This window comes from Anser brachyrhynchus, assembly GCF_964034855.1.
Source record: "Anser brachyrhynchus genome assembly, chromosome: 26".
Classification (NCBI taxonomy): Eukaryota; Metazoa; Chordata; class Aves; order Anseriformes; family Anatidae; genus Anser; species Anser brachyrhynchus.
In genome coordinates, this window is record NC_137719.1 from 5,181,881 (window position 1) to 5,195,036 (window position 13,156).

The following is a 13,156-nucleotide window of genomic DNA, read 5'->3' on the forward strand; positions in this document are numbered from 1 at the left end:
ATCAAATGGGAAACACGCATCTCAGTCTCCAGGGTTTCCTCCGGAGCAAGCCGAATGTTATAGATTTCTAGAGCCAAATTAGATTTTGTGTTTGAGCCAACACAATGTCCTTTAGAACACAGAAACACAAGGAAAAAAAAGGCAGGTTCTATTAGGGATGGAGCAAAACATCCCGGGAAGCGGCCTCACAAAGTACCGGGAGCAGCAGGGCGCTTGCTGAGCCCTCCGGCACCGGTAGGAAAATCAAAAACCTCCCCAATCCTCACATCCACCCCCGTGCTCACACGTGGGGTGCCTGACTCGTGTACGGCACCAGAGGGCAAGGGGGAAAGCGACCCGGGAGCGCCTACCTGAGCACTTCTGGGGGCAAATTAAGGTTTTCCAAAGAGCTCCTTCTGCTACAGCTGGAAGGGAACTGGAAGGGAGCTCCTGATGGCAGCCTGCCCCAGCACAGCACCTGCACCCACCCAGAGCTGCTCCCGGCACAGAAGTTTCCCAGCTGGGAGCAGAGCGCCGTCAGCTTGGTTAAAAAAAAGGAAAGCTCGGTGAAAATCTCCAGGATTTGGAACACCCTGACCTGAGTCTAAAATCAGGTAAAGAAGGGAAAAAAAAAGGTGTGATTTCCTTTAAGATACCAGATTTCTTACTTGTCTGTTTGAGCACCCACCTCAGTACCTGTCCTTTTACATCTCACGGGCACCAAAATCCTTTCAGTTCAGCCTGGAGTCAGCTTACCAAGAGCAGGCAACACGCCACATGGCAGCGACGACGATTTTTAAGTGGCACAAAGCTACGTATTTTTAAAAAATTTCAAAACGAACGGAACATCCGACCCGCAAAGCCACAGAACCGATCGCCACCCTACAACGAACACTCTCCCACAGCAATATTCACTCCCAGCAAGCGCATCCCGTTTTAGGGCAACAGCCTGGAAAACATCTAAGAGGTAAGAAAAGCAGAAGGAAGATGAAACGAATCGGTTTCCAAGGCAGAGGGGGAAAGGGGAACAGGATTCATATTCGCCCGCGAAGCTAGTTCTCCTGCTGTCCTCAGTGCTTTCCTCTGCTTCTGCTGCGAACAAGTTTAGGCAACGCTTGCAAGCCCCGGATCCGACAGAAATATGCATTCAAAAAAAGGTCGCGTAAGTTCTTGGAGAAACGGACAAGCCGGCGTGCAGCAATTCACTTCAAGGCTGGAGGAGCTCTCAGCCACCCAAAATCGCCCGATTCTCGCGGCCCCTGCACCAGCACCACTTCGGTTCCAGACACCGAGCGGCCTCCCCTGGAAGAGGAGCTCACCGGGAAGGCATCGCGCGGTATCACCAGCGCCACGCGTGGGCCCTCTGACTTCGCATAATCTGCAGTTTTTAAAGACCTACGAGAACGCGATGTTCTCCCTGGGTACAGCCCTAAAAGTTCATCACCCTAGCGCTCCGTATTGCGAATGACTCCAGCGCAGATCCAGTCCCAAATATCGTTTTTGTGCCCCATCGGGTGCTGGCAAACAGCTACAACTCCAGACTTCACGCGCTACCCAACCAAAGCTCTCACAGAGCAGCAGCACGACTGTAGGAACCTTCTAAACTCTGTAGTATTTATCCGCAAGCCCCAGATCCTGTTAAAACAGGACCAAATCCCACAGCACGTTCCATAGAACCAGCCCTCGGTTATTCACACCGAGGGACAACATCTCCTGGTGATGCTGGATAACTCAACAACCGATCTGTTAAACGAATATTATGCCTGACGGCCTGCGCAACTTCGCTCAAATAACGCCAAGACGACCGGAGTTTCACGCGAGGGAAAGACCTCTCCCCCAAAAAATTTAACCTATCGACAAAACCACCGCGTCCTCCTGCCACAAAGCGATCCAGAGCCAGTTCTGAAGCCAACCTAGCGCTCTCTTTGCTGCCGGGAGCTACATGAGGGCTCTTCAGAGCTGCTGCTGGCTGCCTTTACCTGCGGCGGGGAGAAGAAAAAGAGGATAAAAAGCGCTCAGAGCACCCCCAGCCACGACGCCGAGCGATCCCTCCGCCTCCGCCCGTCCCACACAGGCACCGCGCCAGGCTGCAGGTGCCTGACCCCTGCTTGCAAACAAGTTTTCCCTGGGAGCCAAACATCTCCCGAGCCCCCGTTGTTAAACTTTAACCCCCGGAGCCGTGACCCAGCGATGGTGGTGCCCAAACTTCCACTTTCTCACCCCAATATTCAACAAAGAGCCAGGCAGGGCTTCGGAGCGGCGAGGGCAGCTTTACCCAGGCCTGCAGCAGGGTTTTGAGGGCAGGGAGACGAATTTTGTTTTTTTTTTTTAGTGAAAGGAGAGCGGGTTTTTAAAGAGAAAGAGGGGAATTTGGAGGACTGGGGGGGAAAATATGGGGGGCAACGCAGCGACCCCCTCCTCACCCTGGTGTCCAGCGCCCCCACACGGGGCTGAGCAGCGGGGAAGCAGCTCCTGAGGGGGTGCTGAGGGGATCCTGAGGGGGGTGCTGAGGGGATCCTGAGGGGAGTGCTGAGGGGATCCTGAGGGGAGTGCTGAGGGGATCCTGAGGGGAGTGCTGAGGGGATCCTGAGGGGAGTGCTGAGGGGATCCTGAGGGGAGTGCTGAGGGGGGTGTTGAGGGGATCCTGACAGGGGTGTTGAGGGGGTGTTGAGGAGGTGCTGAGGAGATCCTGACGGGATCCTGAGGGTGTGCTGAGGGGATCCTGACGAGATCCTCCCCCCCCCCTTAGGCCCCGCCGCCCCGCCGCCCCTTCCCCGCCCCCCCCGGGCCCCCTTTCAACCCCGCGGCCGGCCGAGGCCTCGCCCCGGGAAGGCTCCGAGGCCCGGAGGAGAGGCCGGGCGGGCCGTGGCGGCCCCCCGGGGCCGGGCGGGCCCCCCCTCACCTGCACATGGTCCGCCATCTTGCGCCATTCATGCTCCGCTCCCCCCGCCTCCGCCGGGCCCCGCCGCGCGCCCGCCTCTCCCCCCCCGCCCCTGCCCCTTCTTCCCCCAAGCGCCGCCGGAGCCGCTGCGCATGCGCGCCGCCCCGCCCCGCCGCCCCGCCGCGCCTGCGCGCGCCGCCCGGCCGCGCCCCAGCCGGCGCGCGCGCTGCTGCCGCCGCCGCTGCCGCTGCGCCCCGCGTGACGTCACGGCGCTGCGCGGCGCGGGGAGGGGTTGAGGTGTGGGGGGGGGTGGGGCTTAAAGGGGACGCGGCCTGCGCGCCGTGACGGGGCCTGAGGGGAGCCAGTGCCACCAGTGTAACCAGTACACAGCCCCAGTGCCCCCAGTGTCACCAAGGCCCAGTATCAGTGCTCCCAGTGTCCCCAAAGCCCAGTATCAGTGCTCCCAGTGCCACCAGTACATAGCTTCAGTGTTCCCGGTGCCCAGCACCAGTGCCCCCAGAGCAGAACGCCAGTGCTCCCAGTGCCTGCAGGGCCCAATACCAGTGCTCCCAGTGCTTCCCAGTGCACAGCTCCAGAGCTCCCAGTACACCTAGTGCCACCAGTGCACAGCTCCAGTGTTCCCAGTGCCCACCACCAGTGCTCCCAGTGCTTCCCAGTGCACAGCTCCAGTGCTCCCAGTGCCTGCAGGGCCCAACACCAGTGCTCCCAGTGCCTGCAGTGCCCAGCACCAGTGCTCCCAGAGCAGAGCACCAGTGCTCCTAGGGCCACCAGTGCACTGCTCCAGTGCTCCCAGTACTCCCAGTACATGTAGAGCCCAGTACCAGTGCTCCCAGTGCCCAGGACCAGTTCTCCCAGTGCCTCCAGCGCTCCCAGTGCCTGCAAGGCCCAACACCAGTGCTCCCAGTGTCTGCAGAGCTCAGTGCCAGTGCTCCCAGTGCCTCCCAGTGCCTGCAGGGCCCAACACCAGTGCTCCCAGTGTTCCCAGTGCCCCAAGTGCACAGCTTCAGTGCCCCCAGAGCCCAACACCAGTGCTCCCAGTGCCTCCAGTGCCTGCAGGGCCCAACACCAGTGTCTCCCAGTGCCTGCAGAGCTCAGTACCATAGCTCCCAGTGCTCCCAGTGCCATCAGTGCACAGCAACAGTGCTCCCAGTACTACCAGTGCACAGCACCAGTGCTCCCAGTGCCTGCAGCGCCCAACACCTGTGCTCCCAGTACCCCCAGAGCCAAACACCAGTGCTCCCAGTGCCCCACACCACTGCTCCCATTGCCTGCAGGCCCAGTACCAGAACCCAGCACCAGTGCCCCCAGTGCCCAGCACCGGCGCTCCCAGTTAGCGCAGGCCCCGCCCCGCCGCCCCACCCCAGTGCTCCCAGTGCTCCCAGTGACCCCAGCGCGGCCCCCCCAGTCTCTGCCCGGTGCGGGCCGAGGCGGAGGCGGCCGCGGGCGCCCCCTGGCGGCAGGAGGCGGGAGGCACCGGGGGGGCGGGCACCGGGGGGGGGCAGCGCTTTGCATGCACCGAGGGATCCAATGCATGCACCGAGGGATCCAGTGCTCTGCATGCATGGAGGGATCACACGTATGCACCGAGGGATCCAGTGCTTTGCATGCACTGGGGGGTCCCCTTCATGCACTGAGGGATCCAGTGCTTTGCATGCACTAGGGGGACCCCTGCATGCACCGAGGGATCCAGTGCTTTGCATGCACTGGGGGGTCCCCTTCATGCACCGAGGGATCCAGTGCTTTGCATGCATGTAAGGATCACACGTATGCACTGAGGGATCCAGTGCTTTGCATGCACTAGGGGGACCCCTGCATGCACCGAGGGATCCCATGCTTTGCATGCTCCGAGGGATCCAATGCATGCACCAAGGGATCAAGTGCTCTGCATGCATGGAGGGATCACACGTATGCACCGAGGGATCCAGTGCTTTGCATGCTCCAAGGGATCCCCTGCATGCACTGAGGGATATGCATGTAAGGATCACACGTATGCACTGAGGGATCCAGTGCTTTGCATGCACTGGGGGGTCCCCTGTGTGCACCGAGGGATCCAGTGCTTTGCATGCATGAAGGGATCCTCTGCATGCACCAAGGGATCCAGTGCTTTGCATGCTCCAAGGGATCCCCTGCGTGCACCGAGGGATCCCATGCTTTGCATGCTCTGAGGGATCCAGTGCTTTGCATGCACCAAGGGGTTCATGCCCTGCATGTACCGAGGGATCCCGTGCACGTGCCAAAGGATCCAGTGCTTTGCATGCATGTAAGGATCACACGTATGCACCGAGGGATCCAGTGCTTGGCATGCATGGAGGGATCCCCTGCGTGCACCGAGGGATCCAGTGCTTTGCACGCCCCGCGGGGTTCATTCCCTGCATGCCCCCAGTGGCAGTGGCCGCGGTGCCAGCCCGGGGGCAGCCCAGCACCCCACGGGCAGCCTGCGGGGTGGCAGCCGGGGAGCCCCTGCAGCCGATGGTTGGCGGGAGCACACGCTTCCCGCAAAACCTGAAACGCTTCCCACCCTGGCTGCAGCAGAGGTGTAAAAACCAGCCTGCTTTTGGGGGAAAAAGGCCTGAGTTTGGAGGCGCAGAGGAGCTTCCTACGCGCTGCGCCTCTCTCCAGAGCGATCCCCTCCGCCGGCGCCCAGCCTCAGCCGCCCCGCACCCCGCAGAGGTGCTTTTAGGCCCATTTTACAGATCGGAAAACTGAGTCACGGGTGCGATTTCCAAGCCCGTCCTTTCCCCACGGGGCCGTGCAGCTGCAGGACCGCCGGCACCGCGTCGCAGCCGGGACGTGCGCCCTTTCCCCGGGGGGTGCAGGCTCCCACCCCTCGCCCCACGCCGGTGGGACCGTCGGCGGCCGGGCGGGTGCTCAGCGCCATCCCCGAGCTGCTCCGGCGGCTGCCCTTTATGGTAACATCGGCGGCACAGGAAGCCGGAGCGCGAGCTGAGCATGTGGAGGAAACAGAAGCAGCCGACCGCACGTCACAGCGGCGCAGAGCGCGGCGGCGGGCGGGCAGGGGCGCACGGGGGGAACCGCCAGCCCCACGCAGGAGGGGTGCCGGGGGAGCCGGGTGGGCGAGGGGGGCGAGGGAGGATGCTCCTGGCTGGAGGATGGAGGAGGCGGTGGTGAAACAAGGCGCGCTCTACCTGCAGCTGCAGCAGACTTTTGGGAAGGTGAGGATGCGGTGGGGGCGTCGCGGGGCATCGCCCTGGCGCCCCGGTGTCGGTGTTGCGCGGCCGCGTGGTGTGGTTTTTGGGGGCTCCTCTCGTGCAGGGCACGGAGAAGCAGGGGGGTTGGGGCAAGGGGAGGCTGGCCGTGCCCCCCGCGCCGGGAGGAAGGGCTGCCGGGGGCGATTTGGGGTCCACGAAGACAATTTGGGGATGCGGGAGCCTTCCCCAAGCCAAACCCCGAGCATCCTTCGGCCCCACGGGCTGCGGGGACGAGCTGGGGGGGATCCAAGGAGCTGGGGACATGGCGCAAAGGGACACCAGCCCCCCCCAGGAGCTCTGCAAGCCGGGCACAAACTGATGCAACGCCCTGCGCGTCACTGCTTCGGCCGGCTGATAGTGCCCGGGGCTTAGCAACCGTGGCCACCGCTCTTGAGCAAGAAGGGGAAGGATTCTCCTGGGCGGCTCCGGGTTTACGCCCGGCGAGGGAAGAGACAGAGCCAAACCCTGCTCTCGAGGGCCGTGCTCGAGGACCCAGAGCACCCAGGTCTCTGCGGGGAGCCGGCAGCCCTGCAGCCCCCGCGCGGGGTCCCTCGTGGTGCCGGACACGGGGCAGGAGCAGGGGGTGCTGAGCAAAAAGGGGGTAAATTTGGAGCGAGAGGCGGTGGTGGTGCCTTCGTCCCCACCATCTTGGCGGTGCTGTGAGCAGGCAGAGCAGAGCAGGGGAGCAGATAACATCGCCGGCAAGGCAGCAGCCACCGCGCCGGGCGGCTGGGAGAGCAGAGCCCGCGGAGGATGGGGAAGAGGCAGAGGGGAGGCCGGGCTTGGGCCCAGAAACACGCCCCAGAAAATGGTGCTGGCAAAGCCTGCCAGGCCCCGCAGGTTCCCCTTGCAGCTGACGCTGATTTCGGTGCAAAACTTCCTCTGCCTCCACTCTCACCCCACCGTTGCGGGAGCCAGGCTGCGAAATGCTTGCGCTGAACTTCTGCCTCCTCGGAGGGCGTGGGCCAGGGATTGCTCCTGAGCTCGGTGTTTTCAGGGGCAGGGGGGTAAAGGAGGAGCTGAACGTCCCCTGGGGGCTGTCAGCATGGATCTCAGGTGCTGTGGGGTGGGGGGAGGCGTAGGACAGATCCCCCAGGGCAGGGGGATGCCGTGGGCAGGGGGATGCCATGGCCGGGGGCCTCCCACACCTTGTTCCCCCCCCCAGGCAGGATGATGCTGAGCGGTTCCTCTTTGCAGCACGGCACGCGCCTCCCCCCGGGCTGCTGGCTGCGCTTGGTGCCAGAGACGCTTCCCCCCCCCACCCTGCCCAGTTTAAATCCCCCCAGGACCCAGCTGGGCGCTTTGGCCAGCCCGTGCGGGCAGAAACCCGACGGGGCGAAAGCTGGACGGGCGAAAGCAGCGCTGGCTAACGCTGGGCTTTCCCTCCTTTCCCCGCTTCTCCCCCGGGGCGGGGGGCAGAAATGGAAGAAATTCTGGGGCGTTTTATACCGGGAAAGCTCCTGCTCCACCGCCCGCCTGGAGCTCTTCGAGGGCTCGGCGCCGCCGGCGGCCGACAAGCTGCGGAGGAGCGAGGGCGGCAGGCGGCTGGTGAAGCTGAGCGACTGCGTGCACGTGGCGGAGGCGAGCGGCGACGCCGGCTGCCCCAGGGACACCGTCCCCTTCCTGCTGGAGACCACCGACAAGCGCTACCTGCTGGCTGCTGAGAGCTCCGAGACGGCCGGCTGGGTGCTGAGGCTCTGCGAGCTCGCCTTCCCGGTGAGCGCGGCCGGGGAGCCTCGGAGGAAGGGGGGACCCTGCAAGAGGGAAAGCCTACGGGCGGGATAACCGTGGGATGGGAGACCCTATGGGGAGGGAGACCCTATGGGTGGGATAGCCATGGGGTGGGAGATCCTATGGGGAGGGAGACCCTAGGGGGAGGGAGACCCTTCGGGGTGGGATAACTGTGGGGTGGGAGATCCTATGGGGGGGAGACACTATGGGTGGGATAACCGTGGGGTGGGAGACCCTATGGGGTGGGAGACCCTATAGGGAGAAGACCCTATGGGGAGGGAAAACCTATGGGTGGGATAACCGTGGGGTGGGAGATCCTATGGGGTGGGAGACCCTATGAAGAGGGAGACCCTATGGGGGGGAGACCCTATGGGGAGGGAGACCCTTCGGGGTGGGATAACCTTGGGGTGGGAGACCCTATGGGGTGGGGTAACCATGGGGTGGGAGATCCTATGGGGAGGGAGACCCTATGGGGAGGGAGACCCTATAGGGAGGAGACCCTATGGGGAGGGAAATCCTATGGGTGGGATAACCATGGGGTGGGAGATCCTATGGGGAGGGAGACCCTTTGGGGGGGATAACCTTGGGGTGGGAGATCCTATGGGGAGGGAAACCCTACGGGTGGGATAACTGTGGGGTGGGAGACCCTATGGGGGGGAGACCCTATGGGGAGGGAGACCCTATGGGTGGGATAACCGTGGGGTGGGAGATCCTATGGGGTGGGAGACCCTATGGGTGGGATAGCCATGGGGTGGGAGATCCTGTGGGGAGGGAGACCCTATGGGGAGGGAGACCCTATAGGGAGGAGACCCTATGGGGAGGGAAACCCTATGGGTGGGATAACCATGGGGTGGGAGACCCTATGGGGAGAGAGAGCCTATGGGTGGGATAGCCGTGGGGTGGGAGATCCTATGGGGAGGGAGACCCTATAGGGGTGAGACCCTATGGGGGGGAGACCCTATGGGGAGGGAAACCCTATGGGTGGGATAACCGTGGGGTGGGAGATCCTATGGGGAGCGAAACCCTATGGGTGGGATAACCGTGGGGTGGGAGACCCTATGGGGAGGGAGACCCTATAGGGGTGAGACCCTATGGGGGGGAGACCCTATGGGGAGGGAAACCCTATGGGTGGGATAACCGTGGGGTGGGAGACCCTATGGGGAGGGAGACCCTTTGGGTGGGATAATCATGGGCTGGGAGATGCCAAATCCATGGGGGAAACCCCGAGCTGCTGCGGGGCTGGTGGAACTGAGGGTCACCCCTTGCTTTTTTATTTTTGGGCAGAGGAGCAGGGAGGAGCAGGCAGCGGGGAAGGATGGGCAGCCGGGCTCGCTGGGTGCCGACGGCGAGTTCTCCATGGAGGAAAACTCCTTGTACAGCTCCCGGGACAAAGGTGGGCGTCTGGGCGCGGGGAGGGTGCAGCTTTCGGCACCCGGGCTGCTCCTCGTGGGCGAGCAGCCGCCCCCGCAGCACCGTGCAGGCGGTGTGGTGGGAGGCCTGGTGCAGAAATAGCCTCTGTGCGCTCTTCCTGCGCTGCGGTTTGGTTGGGTTTTGCCGCGCTATCGCGCTCCTCCCGCGGGGCTCAAGCCCTTATCGGCCGGACACCGCTTCCCCCCCCCCCCGCTTCGTCCCCCTGCTCGGCCAGCGCGGGGCTGGCTTGGGGTGGGCGCTGCGGGGCTCTGCTCCCTGCAAACGCCGCCCTCCTCTGTGCCCAGCTGGCTTGGAGAAGGAGTTCGAGGTGATGGTGAGGGCCACCGAGTCCTCCGAGCGCTGCCGCCTCTGGGGCCGGTTCGTCCTGCGAGCAGGGGAGGAAGCCCTGGAGCTGCGGGATCTCCAGACCAGGGAAATCCTCTACAGCTGGCCCTACCGCTTCCTGCGGCGCTTCGGCCGGGACAAGGTACGGGGGGGCGCCAGGAGGGCGGGCTGGCGGTGGTGGGGGTGTCACGGGGACCTGACGCTGTCCCTCTTCAGGTGACCTTCTCCTTCGAGGCCGGCCGGCGGTGCGCCTCCGGCGAGGGCAACTTCGAGTTCGAGACCCGGCAAGGCAACGAGATCTTCCAGGTGATCGAGTCGGCCATCGAGGCGCAGCGGGGCCGGGGCGCCGAGGAGCCGCGGTGGGGCGGCCCCGGGGACGATGGCCCGCGGCTGCGCGCCCAAGCCAAGGTGCCCAACTGGACGCAGGGCCACGAGGAGCCCGGCGGCGAGCCCCACGGCGGCGGCAGCGGTGGCGGCACCGCCAAGTGCCTCTACGCCCAGCCCTGCAACTCCCTCCACCGCGCCGCCCCCTCGGGCGCCGGCAAGGCGCCGGAGAAGGGCAGGAGGCAGGACGCCCCGGCCAAAGCGGCGGCCGAATCCGAATACGCCGTGCCCTTCGACACCATCGCCAAGTCCCTGATGGGCAGGCAGCTCGGCGGCCTCCTCCGCGGCCCCGAGGAGGCTCCGGACCCGCTCTACGACAGCATCCACGAGGCGGGCGCGCGGCCCCCGCTGCCCCGCTCCTCCGCCGCCAAGCCCGAGCACATCTACGACGAGCCCGAGGGTCTGTGCGCCCACACCGTCTACGACGAGCCCGAGGAGGTGAAGGGGGAGGCGTGGAGGCTGCAGGCGGCCCCGGAGGAGCCCTCGGGCCACGAGTACCCCTACAACCCGCAGCGGGACGACTACGCCGTGCCCAAGCGTGCCGTCCCGCTCCGGCAACCCTTCGTGGCGCAGGGCAAGGAGTGGCTCGGGGACACCGAGTACGACAACGTGGTCCTCAAGTTCGCCAAGAAGAGGAACCTGCAGTGAGGGGGCAGAGCCGGGGCAGGGGCTGGGGGGGCCGGGGGAGCTCTGCGTGTCCCCCCCCAACCCCATAGCCGTGCGCATCTGGCCAGCTGCGGCCGGGAGGCGCCCGCTGGAGGGCAGTGTCCGCCCGTGGTACGGGCAGAGGATGGGGCCGGGGTCGCTGCTGGGCGCCGGGGCTTTGCCGGCCCCCTCCCCAGCCTCCGGGGGAGCGCCCTGCTCCGGTGCACCGGGCCCCAAACCCTGCTCTGCTCCCCCGGCAGGAGCTCGGGACCCCCCCCCCCCGGCTCCGCGCGCTCGGGGGCTGGCCGGTGATGCGCGGCCCAGGGATGAGCAGCGGGTGCTGCCAGGGGTGGGGGGCGAGGGGTGGTCCCAGGGGTGCACGTCCCGCGCCGTGGGGGCTGGCTGGCGAAGCATAGCCCAGAGGGTGCACATCCTGCACCGCGGGGGCTGGCTAGCCGTGCACAAACTGGGGGTGCACATCTCACACCGTAAGGACTGGCAGGTGGAGAACAGCCTCAGGGGTGCACACCCCACCCCACAAGAGCTAGGTGGCATTGCACGCTCCAGGGACCCCCTTCCCATATTGCACACTCCAGGGACCCCCTCCCCGCCCCATATCGCCCACTCCAGGGACCCCCACCCCGCACCACGAGGGCTCCCTGACGCACATCCCCAGGGCTGCGCACCCTGCTGGGTGTTGCACACCCGCCGTGCAACCGTTCCAGCCCTCCCCCTGCAAACACCCCCGGGTGCAGGTTTCTGTGCACCCACGGGGACGTCAGCACGCCCAGCCCTCGCTGGGACAGGGCCGTGGTCACGCTCAGCACCCCATCCTGCCGCCCCCACCGTCAGCCGGCGCCGTGCCGGGGCTGGGCACAGCACCTCTCCGAAGGTCGCGCCACGTCCCAGCTCAGCAAAAACAGCGGCATAAATTTCCACTGTCTCAGCCGTGTTTTATCTCGCATAAAGCCACTTTCCAGCTCCTCTGAATTATAGATGAAATGCTCAGCTTTATTGTCGTGGTGATTTTAGTGGCTGGCTCCTCTCTGTCCCGTGCAGCAGGACCAGGATGAGGCCCACCACAGCCTGCCCTGCCCCGGATCAATCTGCTCCCGCTGCCGGCCGCCTCCGGCCCTGCACAGCCCCTGGGTGCCCTTGGCAGAGAAATCGAGGCCCAGCGAGAGTCACAGGCCCTACCTGCCCCTGCCCACCTCAGCCGTTTCCTCTGTGCTCGCTTATCTCACGGCAGCAGCCCCGTATTCAATTTATCCTCCTAATAAAAGCAGCAGGACCTCGCACCAGCCGGCCGCCCCGCGGCGTGCAGCTTTCCTGGCGCGTTGCTGGCCGGAGCTGGGAATTCGGGGGCAGTGAGAAGGGGACGGGCACGAGCCCCCCGGGGGGTGACAGCTCTGCTGTGACCTCCCCGTCACGCACACCCCTAAAGGGCTCACGGGGAGGGGAAGAGGAGGTGGTTTGGGGAGGCAGCTGGCTCCACGCGCCGCTCACACCGCTGCTCTGGGAGCTGGCCGCACCGTGCCTGGCACCTCCGTGTGCAGCCCCCAGCTCCAAGGGGCACAGGGAGCCCTGGAAAGGACAAATGGGGATGGGGCTCTGCACCCCAAGCTGGTGCAAGAGGGCAGCTCCAGGGAGCACGGGGTGAGACAAGTGGCACGGGGACACTGTGACAGAGGGGCCTCGGGAGGTCCCCGAGCAGGGCTGAAAGGCGCCGGCGCTGGGAGCGCCTTCCCCGCCACCCGGCAGGTCTTCCACTGGAGGCGAAGGAAAGGCATGAATTATTTATGATCTCTTTCAATCAAATAAATGGTTAGGTGCTTGAGTTAATTTCCTGGATCCTGAAAATCCAAAGTGCAGACTTTTAATAAGGCAAATTAAGTGCTTTATATATTACACTGATTAAAGCTCCGTATCAATCTATCTATCACGCCGTGAATTGGAGGGGCTGGGAAACAACCAGGTCACGGGCAGCCACGCTCCCCTCCGCGGGCAGCAGCGGGCTCAGCTGCCCCACGGGGCTCACGCAGGGCACAGGGATGCTCCTGCACAAGTTTGCTTAAAACTAAAGTTAAAAAAATAAAATAAAGCAAAATCTCTAGTGTGCTTGTGCAGCAGCTGAACGCCGGATCAAGGAAGAGGGCGAAGCAGCGCGGAGCTCGGTCCTGGCTCTGCTGGCTTCTCTCCCCGGCTGTCACCTGGCTCTGACTTCCCATAAACGTGGCTCCCGATGGAGCTGACTTCCCATAAATGTGGCTCCCGCAGCCCGTCCCAGTGACATCTGAGCCTTCGGGGACCGCCGTGCCTTGGACATGCTGGCGGTGGCACCGCTGCTGGCTGCTGATGGGCAGGGGTTTAGGAAGCAGCAGGACGCGTTGCCATGCTCCTTAGGCTTTTTCCCATCCTTTTTGGGGCTGTTCCTGTGGCGGTGAGGGATGATCCCCATCCCCATCCCGCTCCCATCCCTGCATCCCGCACCCTCCAGCGATCCCAGTTGCTTGCTGCACTGGCGGCGCCGCCAGCTCCGTCAGCCGGAGCA

At 64.4% G+C, this 13,156-nt stretch overlaps 2 protein-coding genes across 4 annotated transcripts in view; one reads left to right on the plus strand and one right to left on the minus strand.

Moving 5' to 3' along the window:
- The window catches only part of XPO7 (exportin 7), a 47,067-nt gene extending 44,030 nt beyond the window's left edge, over nucleotides 1-3,037 (minus strand). For all 3 annotated transcript variants that reach the window (XM_080568601.1, XM_080568600.1, XM_080568602.1), the window contains exon 1: nucleotides 2,882-3,037. In XM_080568601.1, coding sequence (XP_080424727.1) covers nucleotides 2,882-2,899 — 18 coding nt within the window. In that variant the 5' untranslated portion in view covers nucleotides 2,900-3,037. The remainder of the gene's footprint in view (nucleotides 1-2,881) is intronic.
- A 1,365-nt stretch (nucleotides 3,038-4,402) lies between these two features.
- DOK2 (docking protein 2) lies at nucleotides 4,403-12,536 on the plus strand. The gene is made up of 5 exons (XM_080568150.1): nucleotides 4,403-6,054; nucleotides 7,510-7,806; nucleotides 9,106-9,214; nucleotides 9,537-9,718; nucleotides 9,793-12,536. Exons 1-5 carry the CDS (start codon nucleotides 5,788-5,790, stop codon nucleotides 10,606-10,608), a joined length of 1,671 nt encoding a protein of 556 aa, XP_080424276.1. The 5' UTR covers nucleotides 4,403-5,787; the 3' UTR covers nucleotides 10,609-12,536.
- Nucleotides 12,537-13,156: the final 620 nt, after the last annotated feature.

Excerpts from the sequence above, each read along its gene's own strand:
- DOK2 (XM_080568150.1), top strand. The coding sequence starts at position 5,788 with ATGGTAACATCGGCGGCACAGGAAGCCGGAGCGCGAGCTGAGCATGTG. Across the intron at positions 7,807-9,105 it reads TCTGCGAGCTCGCCTTCCCG|AGGAGCAGGGAGGAGCAGGC; the intron begins GTGAGCGCGGCC and ends ATTTTTGGGCAG. Across the intron at positions 9,215-9,536 it reads GTACAGCTCCCGGGACAAAG|CTGGCTTGGAGAAGGAGTTC; the intron begins GTGGGCGTCTGG and ends CTCTGTGCCCAG.